The sequence below is a fragment of the Crotalus tigris genome, unplaced genomic scaffold (genome assembly GCF_016545835.1).
Source record: "Crotalus tigris isolate CLP2741 ecotype Arizona unplaced genomic scaffold, ASM1654583v1 scf7180000019363.1367679, whole genome shotgun sequence".
Classification (NCBI taxonomy): domain Eukaryota; kingdom Metazoa; phylum Chordata; class Lepidosauria; order Squamata; family Viperidae; genus Crotalus; species Crotalus tigris.
The window spans coordinates 113,227-133,589 of record NW_024097499.1 but is presented as its reverse complement, the minus strand read 5'-3'; the positions used below and the strand labels follow the sequence as shown (position 1 = coordinate 133,589).

Sequence of the window (20,363 nt, the reverse complement as noted above, 5' to 3'; positions counted from 1 at the left end):
TTCTCCAAAGTTGGAAAATAGTTCACTAAATTCCCATGATGACTGAGAACTCTTGGTTTGAAATCCAACACACTCTGGGGAAGGCTACTTAAGAGTAACTCTCTGCATTCAACAGAACAAAATAATAAAAAATGAAAATCTCACAGGAATGTTTGTGATATGGATTACTTGACACATAACATTCAGTCTGTTAGAGAAATATTATTTAGAGGGAGCACTGTCGGTACAAAAAAACCCCAATTTCGGACCACAATTCAGAAATTCAAGTTGATTTTATTTATATATTTATTTGCAAAAATGATTTCTTAATTATACTTTTCTTTGAGATGGCAGGACTGTCTCTGAATCTGCTGCAGTAAATGTGATATTCAGCTTGACTGATTCAAAAAAATCAATTATCACAAGGCTTAATCATAGGGAATATCTTTGATTATGGAAGCAATGGCTGATTTGATCTTTGGTGGAGCAGCTTGAACATTTATGTGAAGGCAGCTATTTGAGTAGAAGACATCAAAAGTAAAAAAGAAAATATTTATTTTATATGTTACTTAAGATCAGCATCATCGACAGTCTCAATTCTCAGTAAGTTCAATCTGTGAACACCTTAGCTATTCAGTAATTATCTCAAACATAAATTTGGTTCCCATAGAACTCTCAGTTTCTCACTCTGGTGTGTTATATGGATCTAGAAGCCATCCTGCACTAATGTTGGCTGTTACTTCTGAATGCTTGCCAAGGATTTGAAAGGATTCAACTAAGAGTCCCAAAAACTGCTGGCCTGTTTTTGTTTTTGCTGAACTCATGTGCCCTTTATGAAAAACAATGAAAAGGAGGATTGTGTATTTACTTACTTCTCCATCAGCCTCTGAGTGGAAGTATGGACTGGATCCATGAGGACATGAGGTGGTTGCAAAAGGAAGTAAGAGAGGGTCCACTCAGGAAAACAGACCCATTGAGGCCATCTTGCTCCAAGCCTCCCCTAAACCTCTAGCTGGCACTGCTCCTAACTATAATGCAACCACAATTTCAACTACAGGTAATTTTTTTTTAAAAAATGCATTCTCTAAGAAAAGTCCTTGAAGATAGTCTGACATAGTAACTTTTCCAGTGGGATCTTGATGTTTAGTACATATACTAGCTCTAAGAGCACACAGATTATCTGCTTATTTCAGCTGCTAACTGGGTTTTGCAGCATTACGGACTCCCTGGGTGCTAGAGACAATTTGTCAAAAATAGAATGGAACCTGCCGGACCCCTTATGGACTTTTTGCTGAAATTAAAAAAAAACAAAACGTGTGGTTTGAAGATTAAAAAGGGTAGCTTATGGAAGAAGAAAATTATGATGTAATCTTAGACACAGAAGGTAAAATATTCATGCATTTATAATCACTGTCAAAAAGACCCCTTTTGTTATTATTTTTCTTTCCTTTTTCTATTTTCTTTCTTACTAATTCACTATCCTTTTGAATTCCTTTGTTTGTTTCCTAATATTTGTCTTGGCTTTATTTCTTCAATAAAAATTATATTTATAAAATTATATATATATACATATATATACACATACACACACACACACACACACATATATTGCTCCTCGAAGCACGAAGCTGAAAACACCAGCCTGAAGATGACGAATGGGACTTCATCGAAATATCGCCAAGACACTTCCAATTTTACATGGGAGAAAACCCGAACAACCAAAGACCTACATACAAACACCCGCGAAAACCTCAGAAAACATATATATATATATATATATGAATGGAATGAAACCTACCTGGTGAGAATATTCCATCTCCATCTTTATTAGACCATCCAATAATCTCTCTCATTTTTCGAAGTGTTAATTGCTCCATGAGTACAAAAACAGGTGCAATTTCATATGTAAACCTGTGTAAACAAACAAATGAATATGCAATTATGAACAAATATCTAACATATGTCTCACAATAATACATATAAACTGTATAAACTTTCAGTAGGTACTTTTGAGGTTAGTCTCATATGAGACCCCAGTTATATTCTTACACTTATTTATTTATTTATTTATTTATTTATTTATTTATTTATTTATTTATGAGACTTATATACCGCTTTAAGTGCAAGCACTCTCTAAGCGGTGTACACCAGTAAGCAATGTATATATATATTTACATTGGCCCCAACAATCTGGGTCCTCATTTTACCTACCCCGGAAGGATGGAAGGCTGAGTCAACCTTGAGCCGGTGAGATTTGAACCGCTGACCTGCTGAACACAGTCAGCTAAAGTGGCCTGCAGTACCGCACTCTAACTGCTGCGCCATCTCGGCTCATAATAATCTTGGAATAAGCCTTCAATGGGCCTTATTTCTGGTTTACATGTAGAACATGTAGAATCTTATTACAGTCTATTCCAGTGAGAGAGAGGAAAAAAGAAGGTTATGGAACCATTACTTGGGAAGAAAATAAATATCCAATAGCAGTAACAGATCTTTCCTTACTATACTGATTCAGATATGTGAAGATTATATCTGCATTGACTGGATGCCATGACTCCACAATGGGCAGGCAATTGTTTCTAAATGGCCCATTCACCCTCAAAGCAATATCAGAGCATGTTTTTCTGTTCCAGTTCCAAAATAGTAATAGCACTTATATGCCACTTCATAGAGCTTTACAGCCCTCTCTAAGCAGTTTACTGAGCAGTTTACATTGCCCCCAACAATCTGGGTCCTCAATTTACCAACCTCGGAAGAAAGGAAGGCTGAGTCAACCTTGAGCCACGTCAGAATCGAACTCCTGGCAGTCAGCAGAATTAGCCTGCAATACTGCATTCTAACCACTGTGCCACCACGGCTCTCAAAATACATATTTCCATATTACATTATCTTAAATGCTTCTTTCTGAAGTACAGAGTACTTCAGTTTGTTGCAAGCTAACCTCAGCAGCTCATTGGCTAGTTTACAGAGGATAAAACACCCCTTCAACTGAGTCTTTACTTACTATAGACTATATTTTCTTTTAGACATACCCTGTCCATGAGTGCTACAATAGCACTCTCGCTAGAAATCTTTCCTTGCAAATAGAAAGTTGCTTATTTGAAACCTGGAAGAATTTATTTTAATTACTGTTTTTCTTTCTTTGGACTTCCTGCTTTCTCTTAGGCTTTTAAAACATTTTATTTCCAAATAATCAAGCCATTTGAAAACTGGGAGGAGGGGTAAAGCCAGTGGTGGGATTCAGCCAGTTCGCACCACTTCAGCAGAACCGGTAGCTAAGTTTTTGTTCCCCAGGACCAGAATAGACGTCCAGAAGCGGCATCCATACAGAGAACCGGTTGCTCACATATTTGAATCCCACCACTGGGTAAACCCTCAGATAACTGGCAAAATGGTAAAATATTTTGGTTATTGTCTTAAGCAGGGGGAAAAATAGAAAAATTCAAGGAAATGAAATTTTTAATTTTAAGAAGTTACTATTGGAATTCAAGCTAGCTGCCTTCTATTTGAAAGCAAGAGTTACAACCTTTGTACTATTGCAGCAATCATAGTAAAGTAGCACACAAGAGTCATTAGAAACAGGTCAGTAAGAAAAAAAGTTTCAAAAGCAGCTTGTAGTCCCTATGGAATAACAGAACATAGTTGAAAGGGACCTTGGAAGTCTTCTAGTTCAACTCCCTGGCGAAGCAGAAGACCCTATACTATTCCAGACAAATGGCTGTCCAGTCCCTTCTTAAAAGCCTCCAGTGTTGGAGCACCCACAACTTCTGGAGGCAAATTGTTCCATTGGTTAATTGTTCTAACTGTCAGGAATTTCTCCTTAGTTCTAAGTTGTTTCTCTCTTTGATTAATTTCCATCCATTGCTTTTTGTCCTGCCTTCTGGTGCTTTGGAAAATAAATTGACCCCCTTTTCTTTGTGGCAGCCCCTCAAATATTAGAACACTGCTATCATGTCTCCCCTGGTCTTTCTTTTCACTAGACTGGACATACCCAATTCCTGCAACCGTTCTTCATATGTCTTAACCTCCAGCCTCCTATCATCTTTGTTGCTCTTTTCTGTACTCTTTCCAGAGTCTCAACATCTTTTTTATATTGGGGTGACCAAAACTAGATGCAGTATTCCAAGTGTAGTCTTACCAAGGCATTATAAAGTGGTATTAACACTTCACATGATCTTGATTCTACTCCTCTGTTAATGCAGCCTAGAATTGCATTGGCTTTTTTGGCAGCTGCAAGATATGGATATGTATTTTGATACTTTAATATGTAAATGTGCATTCAATTAAACTTCATGTATATTATTCCAGACAGATAGGAGGGCACAGAAGGAGGAGAATTGTCCAAGAGCAGGACATAGTATCTGCTGTCAAGAACGAATATACAAGGAATTGCCAAAGTGTCTTAGCTCAGACAAGATTTTCTTCAGTTTGTTTAGACTCAAACAAGCATGAGCCTAAGACAGGAGCATTTTAAAAAGCAAATATCTGTATGCCATAAGAGTAAATCATCGAGTATTAATATTATAGCTGTATTGCTACTCAGTCCCAGGAAATAATAGACAATAAATATTTTTACTTGGCAAACTGCTGGCTTTCTGTTTCCCAAACAAAATTATTATCTAACATAGAGAGTTAGGAAAATAGCATCCTAACATCATCAAAAGGCTACTGAGAAAGAAAATTAGAAATACTAACCTTGCGCTTTAAAAAAAAGTCATAGTTTACAGAGATGTATTTGACTTAGACTCTCCAAAGAGAGCTAATTATAAACATCACACTATCAATATCTCTCAGCAGTAATTAAAAAGGGCGATATTCTAATTACCAATTACAGGTAACAAAATGGCAATTCACTGTTTTGTCCATTTAGTACAAAACATACCCATAGCTTATAGTTTAATATATTGTCTATCCCCCCCCCCCCAATGTACCAACATTCCCATATAAGCCATTTTGTTCTCTTTGAGGAACAAGAAAAGGCTAAAGAAGAATTACTTTGGATATCGAGTGTAAAGTTTTCTTTCATTAAGGTTGCAGCAGAAGGCTATTACGTCTCACTTAAACTACCGTATTACTGGAAATAAACCAAAGAGAAGCTAATTGCTGTAATATAATTCTTCCACTCTATTGGGTAACAAAGATCGCAACTAAGCCTGTCAGCTGTTACAGCAGGACAGTAGATAATTATGCCTCAACAATTAAAACGGTATGCTACATTGGGGGGAGTTGCCAAATTTCAAGGCTCATAACATTGGAAGAGACCATTTAAGCCATGCAGTTCAACACTTACTTGCAGCCAGAATATAAACAAGAACACTTCCAAAGAGGATGCTCATGAACCTACGGATACAACTCATTCTGAATGTACATCGACAGGCCAATCAGAACTTTCTGGGCAAATGATTTGATACGGTTTCTATGAAATACAAAACATTGTGCATTCCTATGGTATTAACACATTGGATTTACATTAATGTTCAATAATGAATCAGTTAATTGCCTTCTTTCCGCTTACTCCAAAGCAAGCAACGATTGCAACAATAAAGCAATAAAGGAAACACCCTGCTGTGGCACATCTGATGATTTAAAAAGTCAGCAGTTGTAAGTAAGCAACATAACATGAAAAGGTAGAGTGAAGCAGGCGGAACAAATCCTGAAAATCCAGCAAGGTGGCCCTCCTGATACTGCAACCTCCAGAAGAAGGGTGGGATTTATTCTGTGTTGGGCATCTACCATTAGTAACACAATGCTAGGACAGATACTGTGTTTCCTCAAAAGTAAGACCTATCCCGAAAATAAGCCCAGGTTTGCTAGTATAAAAACAAAAGGTCAGGTTCGGTGACTGAGTTGGTTCAGCTTCCATTCTGCAGAAGTGGAAGGGAGGAAATAACAACCACCAAAGAGAGTTAGCAATAGCAATAGTACTTAGACTTATATACCGCTTCACAGTGCTTCGTAGCTCTATCTAAGCAGTTTACCGAATCAGCATATTGCTCCCAACAATCCAGGTCTTCATTTTACCAACCTCAGAAGGATGGAAGGCTGAGTCAACTTTGACCCTGTCAGGATCGAACTGCTGAACTGCCGGCAGCCGGCAGTCAGCAGAAGTAGCTTGCAGTACTGCCTTCTAAATACTGCACCACCAGATCAATATAAAAACCCTCCTCCTTTTTCTTGGGGTAGTGGGGGGGCACAGAATTTCTTTTCACTAACATTGACAAGGAAATGCACTTGACAGTTGCTCTTGTTCATTTCCCAAGCTCATCCCAACCATTGCATTGTTTGGAGATGTTCCAGGGGAGGGAAAGAGATGGGTAGAATGTAGTTGCCAGTAACAGCTGCCATTTTTATTTTTATTCCTTGGATAACAGTGAAATGGATGGGGCTGGCCTTAGGGGGCAGATGCTGCAAGCAGTGATGGCAGCCCCCAAGCTGTCAGAGGAAAGAGTGACATACTCCAGACAAACAATCATGGGGCCTCTGAGCTTGCCTGCCATGGCAGGGATGGTAGGGGGCCTTGTTCCACCTTTGTCTTGAGCCTGCCCTGATTTTCTTTTCCAGCCATATGCTGGAATTATGTAATGTTTATCTGGGAAGAAAACAGTAGCCACAAAACAGTCTGCTAATGTTTGTTCTGCTGCTGCTGTCACTGCAGGCAACAGAGAATAAGAATAAAAAGCAGGACCACAAAGGGAAAAAGACTCTCCAAAGAAAACCAAGTACTGAATAGCCTTTTCACAAAGAAATGAAGCTTCCAGCAAAAAGCAAATTAAATTTATCAAGGGAACCAACATCGTTTCAAAGAACAAACATGTCCGTTCTATTATATATGCTAAGTGTATCGTGTTTCTAAAAGGCTATGGTAGAACGTTTAACTTATTTAATAATGGGCTGCTTCCGGAAACTCCCTTCTCTAATCAGCAAGCTTTTTCTCTGTGCAAAAGGTCATGAAGATTTGCATACAATACATTCAAGGAATGAATGAAGAATTAACAGAAAAGCACAAAATGGCAAGCTATTGCATCCAGAAAGATACTTTGGCAATATTATGGCAATATTATGTACATTTACATTTTGCTAAAGTGCACAAACATATGTCTGCTGAAGTGCTACAATAGGTAATACACAACTTCAGGTAGGTAAATGTTAAATAAAGGAATTTATACCTGGGGGAGCCTGGGGTGGGGGTAGGAATTTACAAGTAATAAAATAGGCACTGCAATGCAAGATATGCTTGTTAGCAATTGTGTTATAAGGCCACATATAAGCATGGACATGGCAGCTTGTTAGAGACGGCGTAGTGCCTCAGGAATTTCTTTCTTATTCTGTGCCATACCCCACTATACTACGGTCAGCTGTTTAGATGCACTATGATTACACAGAGCTCTAGCAATCTTCCAAAGGAGCTCTCATCCTATTTAGAACAATACCACAGGAGCAGTGACAAAAAGTGGGTTGGGTGATGCGGCAGGAATGTCCATAATTCTGCACTGCAAATGTCTGTCAGCTTTACACATCCTGGAGCAATTTTTGGTAGGCAATAAAAGTCACCGGTTTAGATATTTATGAGAAGTTTGCAAGCTGCACCCCTCCATAAGGAGAGCAATTGGTGATGTTTTCTTCCCTCCTGGTGAAATTTAGTAGAAGGAGAAGGAAAAAAAATCCTTTCTTCCATGTGTCTGTTTGCAGTAAAGAAGGACGGTACCATTTGCTGACAGCATGGTTTTGGCAGAGTAGAAATTGGCAAGGGAAACAAGAAATGTCATGTTAATTCGGTTTTCTGGTAGGTCAGTGATGGGAAAGTAACCCTTTAACTTGGTCATGTGGAGAAGCCTTAAGACATAAATCTTTAATGAAGGACTAAATTGTTGGACTGAGGTAAGGGCACTCAAATTCTAGTCTATCCTCAACCATTGAAGCTTGCTGAAAGCACTTCCTTTGGTCCTTTTACTTTGTCTCACAGTGCCATACCACACATGTTTCAGTTGTTCTTGTGGAAAAAAATTAGGAATGTTATGTATACCACCTTGAGCTCCTGAATGAAACACAGGCAATAAATCTAATAAATAATTAGACATACATTTCACTAGAGGGTAATGATAAAAATACTCCATCATCTCACTGAATTCCATGGAATATAAATTTTAATAACGTTATCTGGACTGGGTACTTCTACCAATTTTTCTAGGATACTGTGGAACATAAATCAGTTTAACTAAAAATAGGTCCCTTTGCTGCTTTTGATAGTAGCACTGAACGGAAAAATCAGGCAGAAGAAATAATATACAGACTATTGTACACTAAAGTAGAAGAGGAAGCTTCTGTCAGGTCAAAAATCTTGCAGAATTCAACAGAAGGACATATATGGCAATTCATCAAGCTAACATAGGCATTACGGCTCAATAGAACCTCTTTAGTGGACAAATAGACATTTCCTTTTCAATTTCCTTTCCATCTTATAACACACAACTTTTCTGTCTTGTTGCATTTTCAACCACTTACGAATACAGCCATCATAGCTTGTATAGGCATACAGGGACACAAGATATATTAAAAGATTCTAAATTCATTTTTGACTGGGATAAATGCAGCCCTATCATTTTTTCTAAAGGTCTTACAATCACTACAGAGTCCCCATCTCCCATTAGGCTGTGCCTTATGAGAATGAGAAGAGGCAGAATCTGGCCCTTTGTAGAAAAAAAAATTGTCAACCTCTGCTCTGTTGGTTGCTTTGTACACTGAGAGCTTATGCACTGGAGACAAATTCCTTGTGTGTCCAACCATACTTGGACAATAAAGCTATTCTATTCTATTCTATTCTATTCTATTCTATTCTATTCTATTCTATTCTATTCTATTCTATTTCTACAGTATTTCTATTTCTGTTTCTATTCTATTGAGGATGAAGTTTCGTTCTCCGAGCTTGTGAGTTGGTTTCCCAATATTTCATTACCAGGCTGGGTAATATCTTCAGCGGAATTTAGGGGACGTCAGTTAGAACACTGACATTGACATTCCCTAAACTCTGCTGAAGATGTTACCCAGTCTGGTAACGAAACGTTCGGAAACCAACCCACAAGCTCAGAGAACGAACCTTCACCTTCATCCTACACCCGAGCTACAAATATTTGCCACCATTGCATTCCATTTCATTCTTTGGCTGTTTCCTCTCACATACAAACCCATAAATTTCCCCCCATAAATGCCATAGGACAACATAACCCCAGAGCTGCCTTAGTGTTTCCCAATATTTCTTAGCTACAGTTGTACCATAATTAGATGTAATTCATTCATCTAAGCATACATCATTATCTTTCTGCCTATAAGAGAGGAGCTCGGACACAGTGAAAGCAAGTGAAGAGAGCTAAGGAAATAGATTTCCCTGTCTTCTTGTTCAAACTTTTGTAAAATTCACATAGACGTAAGTCTGAAGGTTTACTGCTTGTTTAAAAAGATTTAACTGCTGGTATTTAATAGCATTGGAGCTCAGCAATTATCCTTCACTAGGGCTTTCCTGAAGTGCTGGAACACAACTCAACTTTACCCACGATCCCCTTGGATTTGAATCTGAATTCTGGGTAACAAAGAAAAGCAAGGCTGTGCTTACATGTTTGTATTAGCTGTAGATGTCAGCCATTCTCCAGCCAAGCCAATGATATCAAGCCCTGTAGAAAGCTGGTTGAAAAAACGAGGGTGACCTAGAAAAAAAAATCACAGTTGCTTAAATATCATCACTATCAGTTCATCCATATTTATATCCATTATAGAGAAAATAGAGAAGGGAAGGGAGGGAAGGGACAACTAATTCTATACATTTATCAGCAACATTGTCGAGGAATTATGAGTTCAGAGGACATTCCTTCTTAACTTTATGAATAGAAAAAAATACAGTAATTCTTGTATCTTTTTAGTATAACCATTCATTTAGCAACCGTTCAAAATTATAATGGCACTGAAAAAATGACTTACAATTAATCCTTGCACTTGACAACCATTGTATCCCCACAGTCACGTGTGATGAAACTTCAGGCACTTGGCAACTGGCATGTATTTACTCCAGTTGCACTAACCCCGGGACAATGTTATTGTCATTTGTAACCTTCCCAGCTGGCTTTAACAAGCAAAGTCAACGAAGGAAGCTGGATTCACTTCATAATGTGTGATTCACTTAACAACTGCAGTGGTTCACTTAATCATGGCAAGAGTCGCAAAACTGGATGCAATTCACTTAATCGCCTTGTTTAGTAATGGCACTTCTGATCCCAATTGTGATCCTATATATGTTTGCAGCATATATAGGAATTGGAGAATACACAAGTTGGGGATGCCTAATCTAGACAATAAATTAGAAAGTAGGCATAGCTTTGAAAGGGAAATAATTCTGTCACAACTGTTGGAGAATGTATTTAGCATCAGAAATAACATTTTTTTGAACTTCGAGCCTTTCCATTTGAGCTGGCTGATTATGTATGTGTACAGCAAGTTTTTAGATGAAAGCCAATCCCACGTGTATATAGAAAATCCTTTAAAAATGTGTTTCCTTGTTTCTTCAGGCTACACCAAACTGATCCATCAAACCAACCTCTGGAGAGTTAGGGAAGTTCTGTCAGCAATAGAGACCACCACCAGCTCATATCCAGATGGGAATATCCCACAGTGGTTGTTTTGGTGTAGTATTCTATTGTGTGCTGCCTGCTACTCATTCTGATTTTTCCGTATTAGCTATCATCGGCAGCATTACAGGACTAGCAGTAGATATCTCTATTTAATGAATATAGTTCTTAAAAATACATTTTTATCTATTTTGTGACTCTAATGCAGAATTTATCCATGTACATATTAAATGATTGATTCCCAAATATGTACCGTATTTAGTCATGCAATATGAACAGTTTACATTATTGTTTCAGTGGCTGCTTTTATAGTGATTTGCCCATTAAAGGCATAACCCCAGCCTGCATTTCACATGATAGCCTGCTTACTAATACTAATCTTATTCTCTTTGTCATTTGTAGATGCCAGGAACTGCTCTTAGCAGCAGGTAGAAAAGAAATCCTTCCTTCCTTCCTTCCTTCCTTCCTTCCTTCCTTCCTTCCTTCCTTCCTTCCTTCCTTCCTTAATCTTTCATCATCTTATTTTGAAAGCAAAACATAATCCATTCAAACTTAGTCATACCTAACTTCCATTGAAATAATGTGGAGAATGAAGTCAAACTCATATGTATGAAGAAAAGTCTGTTTTGGTATTTGTACCAGAACAATTATATTAAAACAGTTTATCACATTGAAGACTTCATCCCTATGCACATCTACTAATAGTAAGCACTTTTGAGTGTAGTGAGACTTAATTCTAAAATAAATTATAGATTGCCCTGTAAATGTGAAATAAGCATGTTATTTATTTTAAAGTGTTTTGGGGTTTTAAGGATTGATATCAAATAATATCTCATTATTTTAAAAGAAAGAAACATACCTTAGCTTCAATGTTAGAAAACAGATTTAACTTGCAGAAGGATCTAGCTCTGGAGAAAGACAGTAGATCCTTTTCTCATGAAAGTAGTAGTGCCATTTGCCTATATCTTTCTGTTGTTTTGGAAACTGAACAATCTTTTCCAATCTGCTAGATCTCAACTCAAAATAGTCAAAATACCGTGCTGGGTGGAGTTAATCCAACACCTCTGAAAAACACCAGATTAAGTAAGGCTGATTCCAAAGATGATATCTGTGGGCAAAGAGCATATTTAGGATCAGCCTTACTTAAGCTGATATTTTTCAGAGGTGTTGGACTAAGTCCCATAATCTTGGAGCAAGCATATTTTGCCATTTTTTATCTGTATATCTGCTAGTTCCTACATTCCAAGGCAGGAACAATGCTAGGAGTGACATATACTGATTTAGTTTTAAGTAGCATTTTACACTGTATACCCTTTATAGCTACTGTACTTAGTGCAGTAGCTAAATGTTTGGTGAGTAGCTAGTTGTATAGAATCAGGACATGCTTAATAAACACTCCTCTCTTAGGACATCTCATGTTCACATTTATCATGCCAAATTCTGACTATCATGTCTTGCTGCAGCAATACATATGACCAAACTTGGAGAATGATGAAAAGTGATCTCCAATCCAAAGGTTACATTTGTGTTTGTTGTGCCTTGCAGACACTGATTTTTTCTGACAATGATTCAAAACCGTAGGCAAGAACTCTGCTGCATTTTTCAACAGGCACAAGAATGACGTTTGCTTTCTCCACCAGACCTCATATGAACAGGGTTTTTAAAGGCAAGCTTCTGAAGTAAAATAGTACATTACAGTCTTGCCACCTTCCAGATGTGGATTTACACAGGAACATCTCGTCAGAAGATCTATTTATAGGCCACACTCCAAAGCCAAAAACCTGCATTCTTGAGAATTCAATCTACCCTGGTTGGAATGTCCCATTCCTTCTGCAATCCCAGTGGTAGTAATTACATGGTTAGCATTGACACTTCACTAGAATCCAGAATGGGACCTGGCCTAACGCTATTACATTCTTCAGGCAGAAGGAAGCTGTACAAAGTTAAGAATCTTGCTAATGAAGAAGCAATCTTAAGTGTAATCAAAATCAGGATCCCTTTAAAATATTAGACACATTGCGAAAAACCTCCATTGCTTTTTCCTAGTCTCTAGGAGAGCCCCCTTGGTCTTCATACTTCATCAAACCACCACAGAACTTCACTGGTCTCCTTGGATGGCCAACTCACCATTCTCTGAGATTGAAAAGCAGGATGCAAATCCGATGCAAATTAGAGAGTAAACCAACCAAATATGAGAACTCTTTTTCTCTGCTCTGCTCACAGATAGGAATTTCCCCATTATGCAATAAGGATTCTCCCTGCTTATAAAGGAATAGAGAAGTCCTATTGCCATAGAGAACTCTATGCATATAAAGAAAGCTATTGCATGGCAATTAGCAGGTTTTTAAAAAAAAAAAAAAATCATGGCTTTCCTAAGGATGTAAAAGTACATCCTTGATTTGCTCTTTTTAACCCCCCCCAATCATTTTTTTTTTTTTTGCACAAAGTCCCCGAAAAGAGGCCAAGTTATAGAGATTTCTATAATTGCAGGGCTAGGAGACCTGCAGCGTGTATTTCTAACCCTTTGTCCCAAGGCAACTCTTTTAATGAAGCATCCCATACCTATGTGGCAGATTCTTTTTTTTTCTTCTCTCCTGTTCTTCCTGGATCAGACTAAAGATCCATTTCACCCTTTCTTTTCATGAATGACCAAAGATGCTTCTGGAAGCTTAGAAGGAGAACATAATGGCCATAGTCTTTCTCTGTGGTTTGCCTTCAGCACTTGGTAACCTGAGAGATTACCGCTGAATAGGGAAGATCCTTCATTAGGATTTTCCCTGCATAACTATCCAGAGCAGTGTTTCTCAACCCTGACAATTTTAAGGCACGTGGACTTCAACTCCCAGAATTCCACAGCCAGCATTGCTGGCTGTGGAATTCTGGGAGTTGAAGTCCACGTGCCTTAAAATTGTCAAGGTTGAGAAACACTGATCCAGAGGAAGAGAGCATTTATTAAATGGAGCAAATGTGTGTCATGTCACCAAAGGGCGAGCTTAACGACGGCTTGGATAGGCACTGCCAGTTGGGCAGATTTGGCTGCCTCTCCTCCACTTGGTTTACTGATAATTGAATTTGGATGGAAAAGATCTATCAAGAATTTCTAGCACCCCATTGGATTAATACCTTACTGAAATAATATTCAGTAACCCTAGCTCACCACCCCAATTCTTTCGTATAGGAAAAGGAGGAGATGACTGCTCTCTTACTGCTAATCTTTGTAAAAAAAATAAAAATAAGTTCCTCTCCAGAGCTTATTAGTAATTGATTTTTGTTCCTCTTGAAATGTGGATTGAAAGTATTTCAAGCAATCACTTCACCTCTGAAACAGATTGTTCTTCAAATACTCTAATTTCTTAAAGAAATCCGAAGTCATTCAAAAATGACCGGAAGCGAGAAATTTCCTTGTGGAGTGATAAGTTATCGGTAAAGTTGGAAGTATTAATGACTGAAGAATCCTAATCCCCCTTCTTCCCTCCCCACCCCTCATTTTTGGTATGAAATGTCTATGGAATATAAAGACAAAAAAAGTACAAATTCATTTATGCCCTCATTTACCTAATGATGTTGTTCCCTTGGGACACAAGCAGCTTGCATTTCATCAGGTAAAAGCAATTAGGATTTTTCCGTTGTGCCTTTATATAAGCTGACTATAGCCAGTATTGTAAAATGCAAAATATGAGTGACAAATGAATCTGCCAGCAGTCTCTCTAATGATAGCAACAAGCAAGGAGCCTTTGCACTTGTGTGTACTCAGAATACATGCACTGCAGGGTGACTGCCTGGAGAAATAAGTCAATTCTTTCAATGAGAAGAAGGAAATTGAATTTAAAATAAATTTCCTGCTGATACATTTTCATTGTTGTTGTTAATTGCGAAGTCGTGTCTGACCCATCGCGACCCCATGGACAACGTTCATCCAGGTCTTCTTGTCCTCTACCATCTTCTGAAGTCCATTTAAGCTCACGCCTACTGCTTTAGTGTCTCCATCCAGCCACCTCATTCTCTGTCGTCCCTTTCTTCTATTGCCCTCAATCTTTCCCAGCATTAGGCCCTTCTCCAGTGAGTCCTTCCTTCTCATTAGGTGGCCAAAGTATTTGAGTTTCAACTTCAGGATCTGGCCTTCTAAAGAGCAGTCGGGGTTGATCTCCTCTAGCACTGTCCAGTTTGAACGCCTTGCAGTCCAAGGGACTCGCAGGAGTCTTCTCCAGTACCATAGTTCAAAGGCCTCAATTATTTGGCGCTCAGCCTTTCTTATGGTCCAACTTTCACATCCATACATTGCAACTGGGAAAACCATGGCCTTGACTATACACACTTTGATACTTTTTCATATAGGTCTTAAATAAGAGGTCCAAATCTAACCTCTAAATCCATATGATTTACAATTAAATAGAGTCTTATTTACACCGGTTATTTCTTATTTTCAACCAGGTTCTTATAAACACTTTTTATCTTACAATAGGCCAAATTGATTGGTTGTACTATATTTTTAAACCTATAAAAGTTATGTCTTTACAATATTTCCAGTCAGAGTCTTTCTAATGGCCAATTTCCATGAGGTTTTGTAAAGTCAAATATGAGCGTAGAGACATATAGTTATCTTCTATTCTTTGTCCAACATCCTTTTCACCTTCACTCTATTGATCCCACCCAATTCTCAAACAGAAATGAGATGCCTACTATCAAAATCTGGTCACTGGTGGACAAACAAGAACAATTCATCTTCATAAAATAACAGTGAAAATGTTACACTGTACTTAACAGTCTGAAATATAAATAACCAGTTAGGTCACTATCAAAGATGAGAAAGCTTTATTTTATTTAGCAACGATTTCCCCACCATTATGCTAAATTTAAGCCATATTGTGATTTCTTTGGATCTGGTTTAGTCTGTAGGGTAAACTTAACTAATTATGGTTAATTCCATAAACTCTGTTTAAATAAAGTGTGGGTTGCATTGGTTGATGTGTGAACTATGTCTGTGCAGCTGGAAAGTTTATTGAAAGATTAATTGTAGGGCCAAAACAATAATACTGAGATGCTATCCTATCTACCTATACATTTTTTTTCCATAAAAACACCAACTGGTATTGGCCTTTGCTACTAAAGAATTCAGATAGAGAATTATACATAAAGTAATCTATTCAAAGTAACCTTTTGTTGCTGTTATTTTTAGAAATTGGGAAAGATTCCTTCAGCCAAAATCAGAGGAAACACATTCCCTATCACTCTTCTCCCTTCTGTACTATCAGGCTGAGTGGTCAAACTTGACAGACTTATGAGAACAAAAAAAAATTATTTGGGGGAGATTTAATAGACTATTCTGAATCTAATGTAATAAAAATAATATGGTAGCAGAATATGCCAATTTGTTGGCACTAGAAAATCTCTTTTCCCATTGAGTTGTGTGGCTGCAGATGGGCAGATTCAGAACCTTTGTTTGGATGTTATGCTGTATGCTCTCATACCATCTTCAGCACAAGATTATACTTACACCTCTTTTTCCATCGGGAAATAAATTAGTGTGTATTAGTTTCTGAGGTAGTCTCTCTTCTAGATATTGACCAGACTGAAACTTGCTTAGGCTGTAATAAAGTTTGTGCATCAGGTGCATTCACAAACAGGCAGATAACAAAACCTCTCAACAATTTAATCCTGAGTTTCTCAACCTTGGTAGCTAGAAGGTGTGTGGACCCCAATTCCCAAAATTCATACTGGCTGAGGAATTCTGGGAGTTGAAGTCCACACATCTTCAAGTTCTCAAGATTGAGAAATGCTTACTTACTTACTTCATGAATAACCCAACACGCTCTCTCACCTGTCCTCACTCCATATTTCAGTGTGTCTCTGCAGTCCACTAGAATCTGTTCAAGTGATTCTGGATTGTCGGAGAGTTCGAGGTTGAAGCCTTCCATGCCTTCCAGTAGCTGATGAGGGTGATGGAAATCCAGCACCTTGGTGGACCTATCAAAGGTTTTCTTCACATAGGTCAGGAGAATATCCACCACTTCCAGAAGGAACTGAACTGTTTGCTCCTCACCATTCTTGGCTGGCAGTAAATCTGAACAAAGGAACAATAAAGAACTAATCCAGTTACAGATGGAAAAGAGTTTCTCAGCTCCTCATTTATACTTTATACTCCAATGATAAAATACCCCTCAAAGTAAAATTCTAACTCAAGAAGATGCTAAGTCCCACAGATGATGCATATAGATGACATACGCTTCCCTAGAATTTAATCCTTTCTTTTCCCGTAAGCCCCAATATAATATTTAATGGTCTTGGTTTCCCATGACCATCACCTTAGGCAAAGAGATGAACCACTCAAAACCCATGACAAACATTATGAGGCTTGTTGTTAATTATATGCATGTATGGTATTTGTTACTTTTAAAAAAATCTAAAAATATTTTAACTACTTTTGGTACACCCTAAGATAATAAGAGTTTGGTAGACTAAACTATCTCTGAGTCTTATTGAATTCCATTCCTGGTCTTAGGTATCGATTCATTTGTTAAGTAAGTTTTTTTGTTCTGCTTTCCCCCAAAATAACAAAAGATAACACCTGGAATACTTCTAAATAACCCATCCAGTTACTGCCAGACTCTGCTTGGAAAACAAATTAGGCTGAAACTGTCAGCATGGTCTATAATCATCCAGTGAATTTTTTTGACCACATAAGAATTTGAAGCTGAATAGCTTCAGTCCATCATTTAATCAATGCTCAGTAGTGGCTCTCCTTCATACCCATAAATTAATCCAGCAAAATTACTGTAATTTTCATTACCCAGCATTCCTATTCTGAACATTAAATATGGATTAGTTAAACTTCACGCTGCTTAGGTCACACCAGGGGAAATGTGTGGCCCTGTAGATGTTGTTGGATTACAGTCTTTATCATTGGCTATCCTGACATGAAATGCTGGATACTGGAATTTAGGAACATCTGATGAGCCCCTCACTGCGCACCTCTATTTAAAAGCCTGTTCTCTCTGTTTGGAAGGGAAAGTTGGACTCAAAAGAAGTAAGACAGAAAGAGCATGGATACTTTGGGACTCTGGCACTGGAGAAGACTCCTGAGAACACCATAGCTAGCCAAGAAGACAAGCAAATGGAAAAAAAATCAACAAATGGCAAGGTTCAAATTATCCTTCTTCCCTGAAATCAAATGTTGCTTGCTGAAGTGTTGCTTTTGGCAAAATTACTAATTTGGCAAGAGGTGACAGCAACAAAATTTTCTACGGTAGGAAAATACCAAGTAGACTATTCCCCTTGAAATAAGATTCCATAGTTCACTATTTTCCTCACTATATTCAGCCAAAGACAGCCTAGAAATTGGAAGAACAATTTCTATCACTGGTGTCCCTGCCCTCTGCAGGCATCCAAATTAACCTTTCCTGGACAGATGTTATCTGGCTTCTGCTCGAGCACAACAGCCCTGTGATCTGTTGCTAGGCAATTGGTTCTACCATCAGATGGTTCTTATGGTTAGGAATTTAGGAACATTTGATGCAAAATGGCCTGTGAAGCTTAGATTGCAATGGATCTGTTTGCTTTTAAAGGTACCAGATCAGATTTTTCCTGGCTTGGGTAAATTAGACTAGACTAGACTAGACTAGACTAGACTAGACTAGACTAGACTAGAGTAGATGCTGGAAGGGATCTTGGAGGTCTTCTAGTTCAGCCCCCCCCCCCCATTCAAGCAGGAGAACCTATAACATCTCAGACAAGTGACTGTCTAGTCTTTTAAAAACCTCCAGTGATGGAATGCCCACAATTTCTGAAGGCAAGCTGTTCAACTGGTTGATTGTCCTCACTGTCAGGAAGTTTCTCCTTAATACCAAGTTGCTTCTCTCTTTGGTCAGTTTCTTTGCTAAGCATATACTTTTGACCATATACCATGTTCCATTCACAACTAACTCATTTTCCAAAACAAATCACTTGCATTTCTTCTCCTTCTATTTAATGCATGCAGTCAATGATATAATTTGTTCCCTGCGGAATCTATACGATGGCTGCAGTCCATCTAGTTGACTCCACCAGGAGAAGCCTTGTGCTAAGGCAGGCTCAGCAATGCAAGCCCAGAGCTCTTCCTAGTGCAAGTCATTTGCAGCCCTTCATCAGGATCCATCCCCAGGTGAATTAAAGCAATTTCCTCAGTCCAGTGCCCTCGAGTGGTGTTGAGCTGCCAATTTCCATAATCTCCTACCATCATCAAGGTTCAAATCTCAGCTTGGAAAAGAGAAGACTGAACTAATAGCAGCATGTCCTTCCAATTTACTCCTGGAATCTTGGAACCATTCTACTATATATGGGCATCCAAAATCTGGGGATAATCTACATCTCACTTGGCCTCACAAAGAAGCTAAGTCTTGGGTGAGAAACCTCATCTCTAGAAATGATAGAAAACATTTGTAGTTCGGGTGGTAGATGTTTCGGGGGGGGGGATTGTTCTCCGAGCTTGCTATTTAGCTTCTGAACATTTTGTCACCAGGTTAGGTGAAATCCTCAGCAGGACTTCGGTTGAGGCTGGTCTGACTGTTTGTATGGGTTTATGTTTTCACTGTGTGTTATATATCAACATTTGATCCCTGTTAGGTATATTATATCAGCTAGCAAGGGCCAAGTGAGAAGCAGATAATCCTTTCCCTTTCCCTTTTGCATCGGAAGCATGCTCCAAAGATTTCAGCTTGGCTGCCTCTAAGGAAAAAGACGTGGCACGGTCTTCCCCATTTAGGGGAATTCACATTATTTTCAGGCAGTGCCTCATTAACTGAGGATAATGGAGGTTATCACACAACAGAGTGAGAAGGCATCTACCAAACTATCATATAAGCAATCGTATAACCTAACTGGCTAAAGCCAAAGAGATTTGATTTACAGCTCTTCCCCAGGACTCAGTGAACAGGTTCTCTACCTTGCATCTGTAGTGGACATGCTATCCCTGCGGCCAGTTCCATTTGCCTCTATTCTAGGCTGAAGAAGCTGGAAGCTGATGTCCTCATATCCCTTGCAGGGAAGGCTGCCTTCCCCTTTCCTGTCCCCACATCAGCAGCTGATGGGGAAACCATCTGCCAATCCCAGGAGTGCCATTATTGGTCCTGATGTACAGCTAGGATTTTAACTACAGTATCTGTCTGAACCTGTTCCTCCTCAGTTGCCAGTTCTCCAAGCCTGCAGATCTGTTGCCAAGGTTGAAAAAGACAGGAGGCAAAGGAAGAGAAGAGATTCTTTACCATCCAGGCCTTTGAGCTGATCCTCTGCTTGAGGATATAGATGAGCCCAAGAGATGACAACCTGAATGATAGCTGACAGATCTGAGAGAGGCATTGTGGGAGTCATCTCCCCCCCCCTCAGAATGCAACATGTCAATTTTTGTTTGAGGTACTTTTGAACATGGGTTTATTCCATTCATGGAACGTAGTAAATTTGAGTTCAAAAGCAGCTCGACCCTCACAACAGCCAACATGTGTGCAGGGCTTGCTTTATCATACAGATCCACACCTGGCAGGTGCAATAGGAGAGGATTGTACCATGAAATAGCAGATCTCTCTCTCTGCCGCCCTCTCTCCCTCTCCTTGTCCCCCCTCTCTCTATTCCTCCCTTTCCCTCTCTCACTCTCTCTCTCCCTTTCTCTCGCTCCCTCTCTTTCTCTCCCTCTCTCCCTCTTTCTCTCCTTCCCTCCCTCTCTTTCTCTCGCTCCCTCTCTTTCCCTCCCTCCCTCTCTCTCTCCCTCTCCCTCCCTCTCTCCCTCTCCCCCCTCTCTCTCCC

The 20,363-nt window shown here is 38.9% G+C and overlaps 1 protein-coding gene across 3 annotated transcripts in view; it reads right to left on the bottom strand.

Annotated features, from left to right (window-relative positions):
- GAD1 (glutamate decarboxylase 1) overlaps window positions 1–20,363 on the bottom strand; it is a 55,573-nt gene that overhangs the window by 13,908 nt on the left and 21,302 nt on the right. For 2 of the 3 annotated variants that reach the window (XM_039361818.1, XM_039361819.1), the window contains exons 5-7: window positions 16,411–16,653; window positions 9,587–9,677; window positions 1,778–1,890 (exon numbers count right to left, since the gene is read on the bottom strand). In XM_039361818.1, coding sequence (XP_039217752.1) covers window positions 1,778–1,890; window positions 9,587–9,677; window positions 16,411–16,653 — 447 coding nt within the window. Of the gene's footprint in view, window positions 1–1,777; window positions 1,891–9,586; window positions 9,678–16,410; window positions 16,654–19,509; window positions 19,775–20,363 lie in introns of all 3 variants that reach the window. The other variant, XM_039361820.1, reaches the window with a different exon arrangement.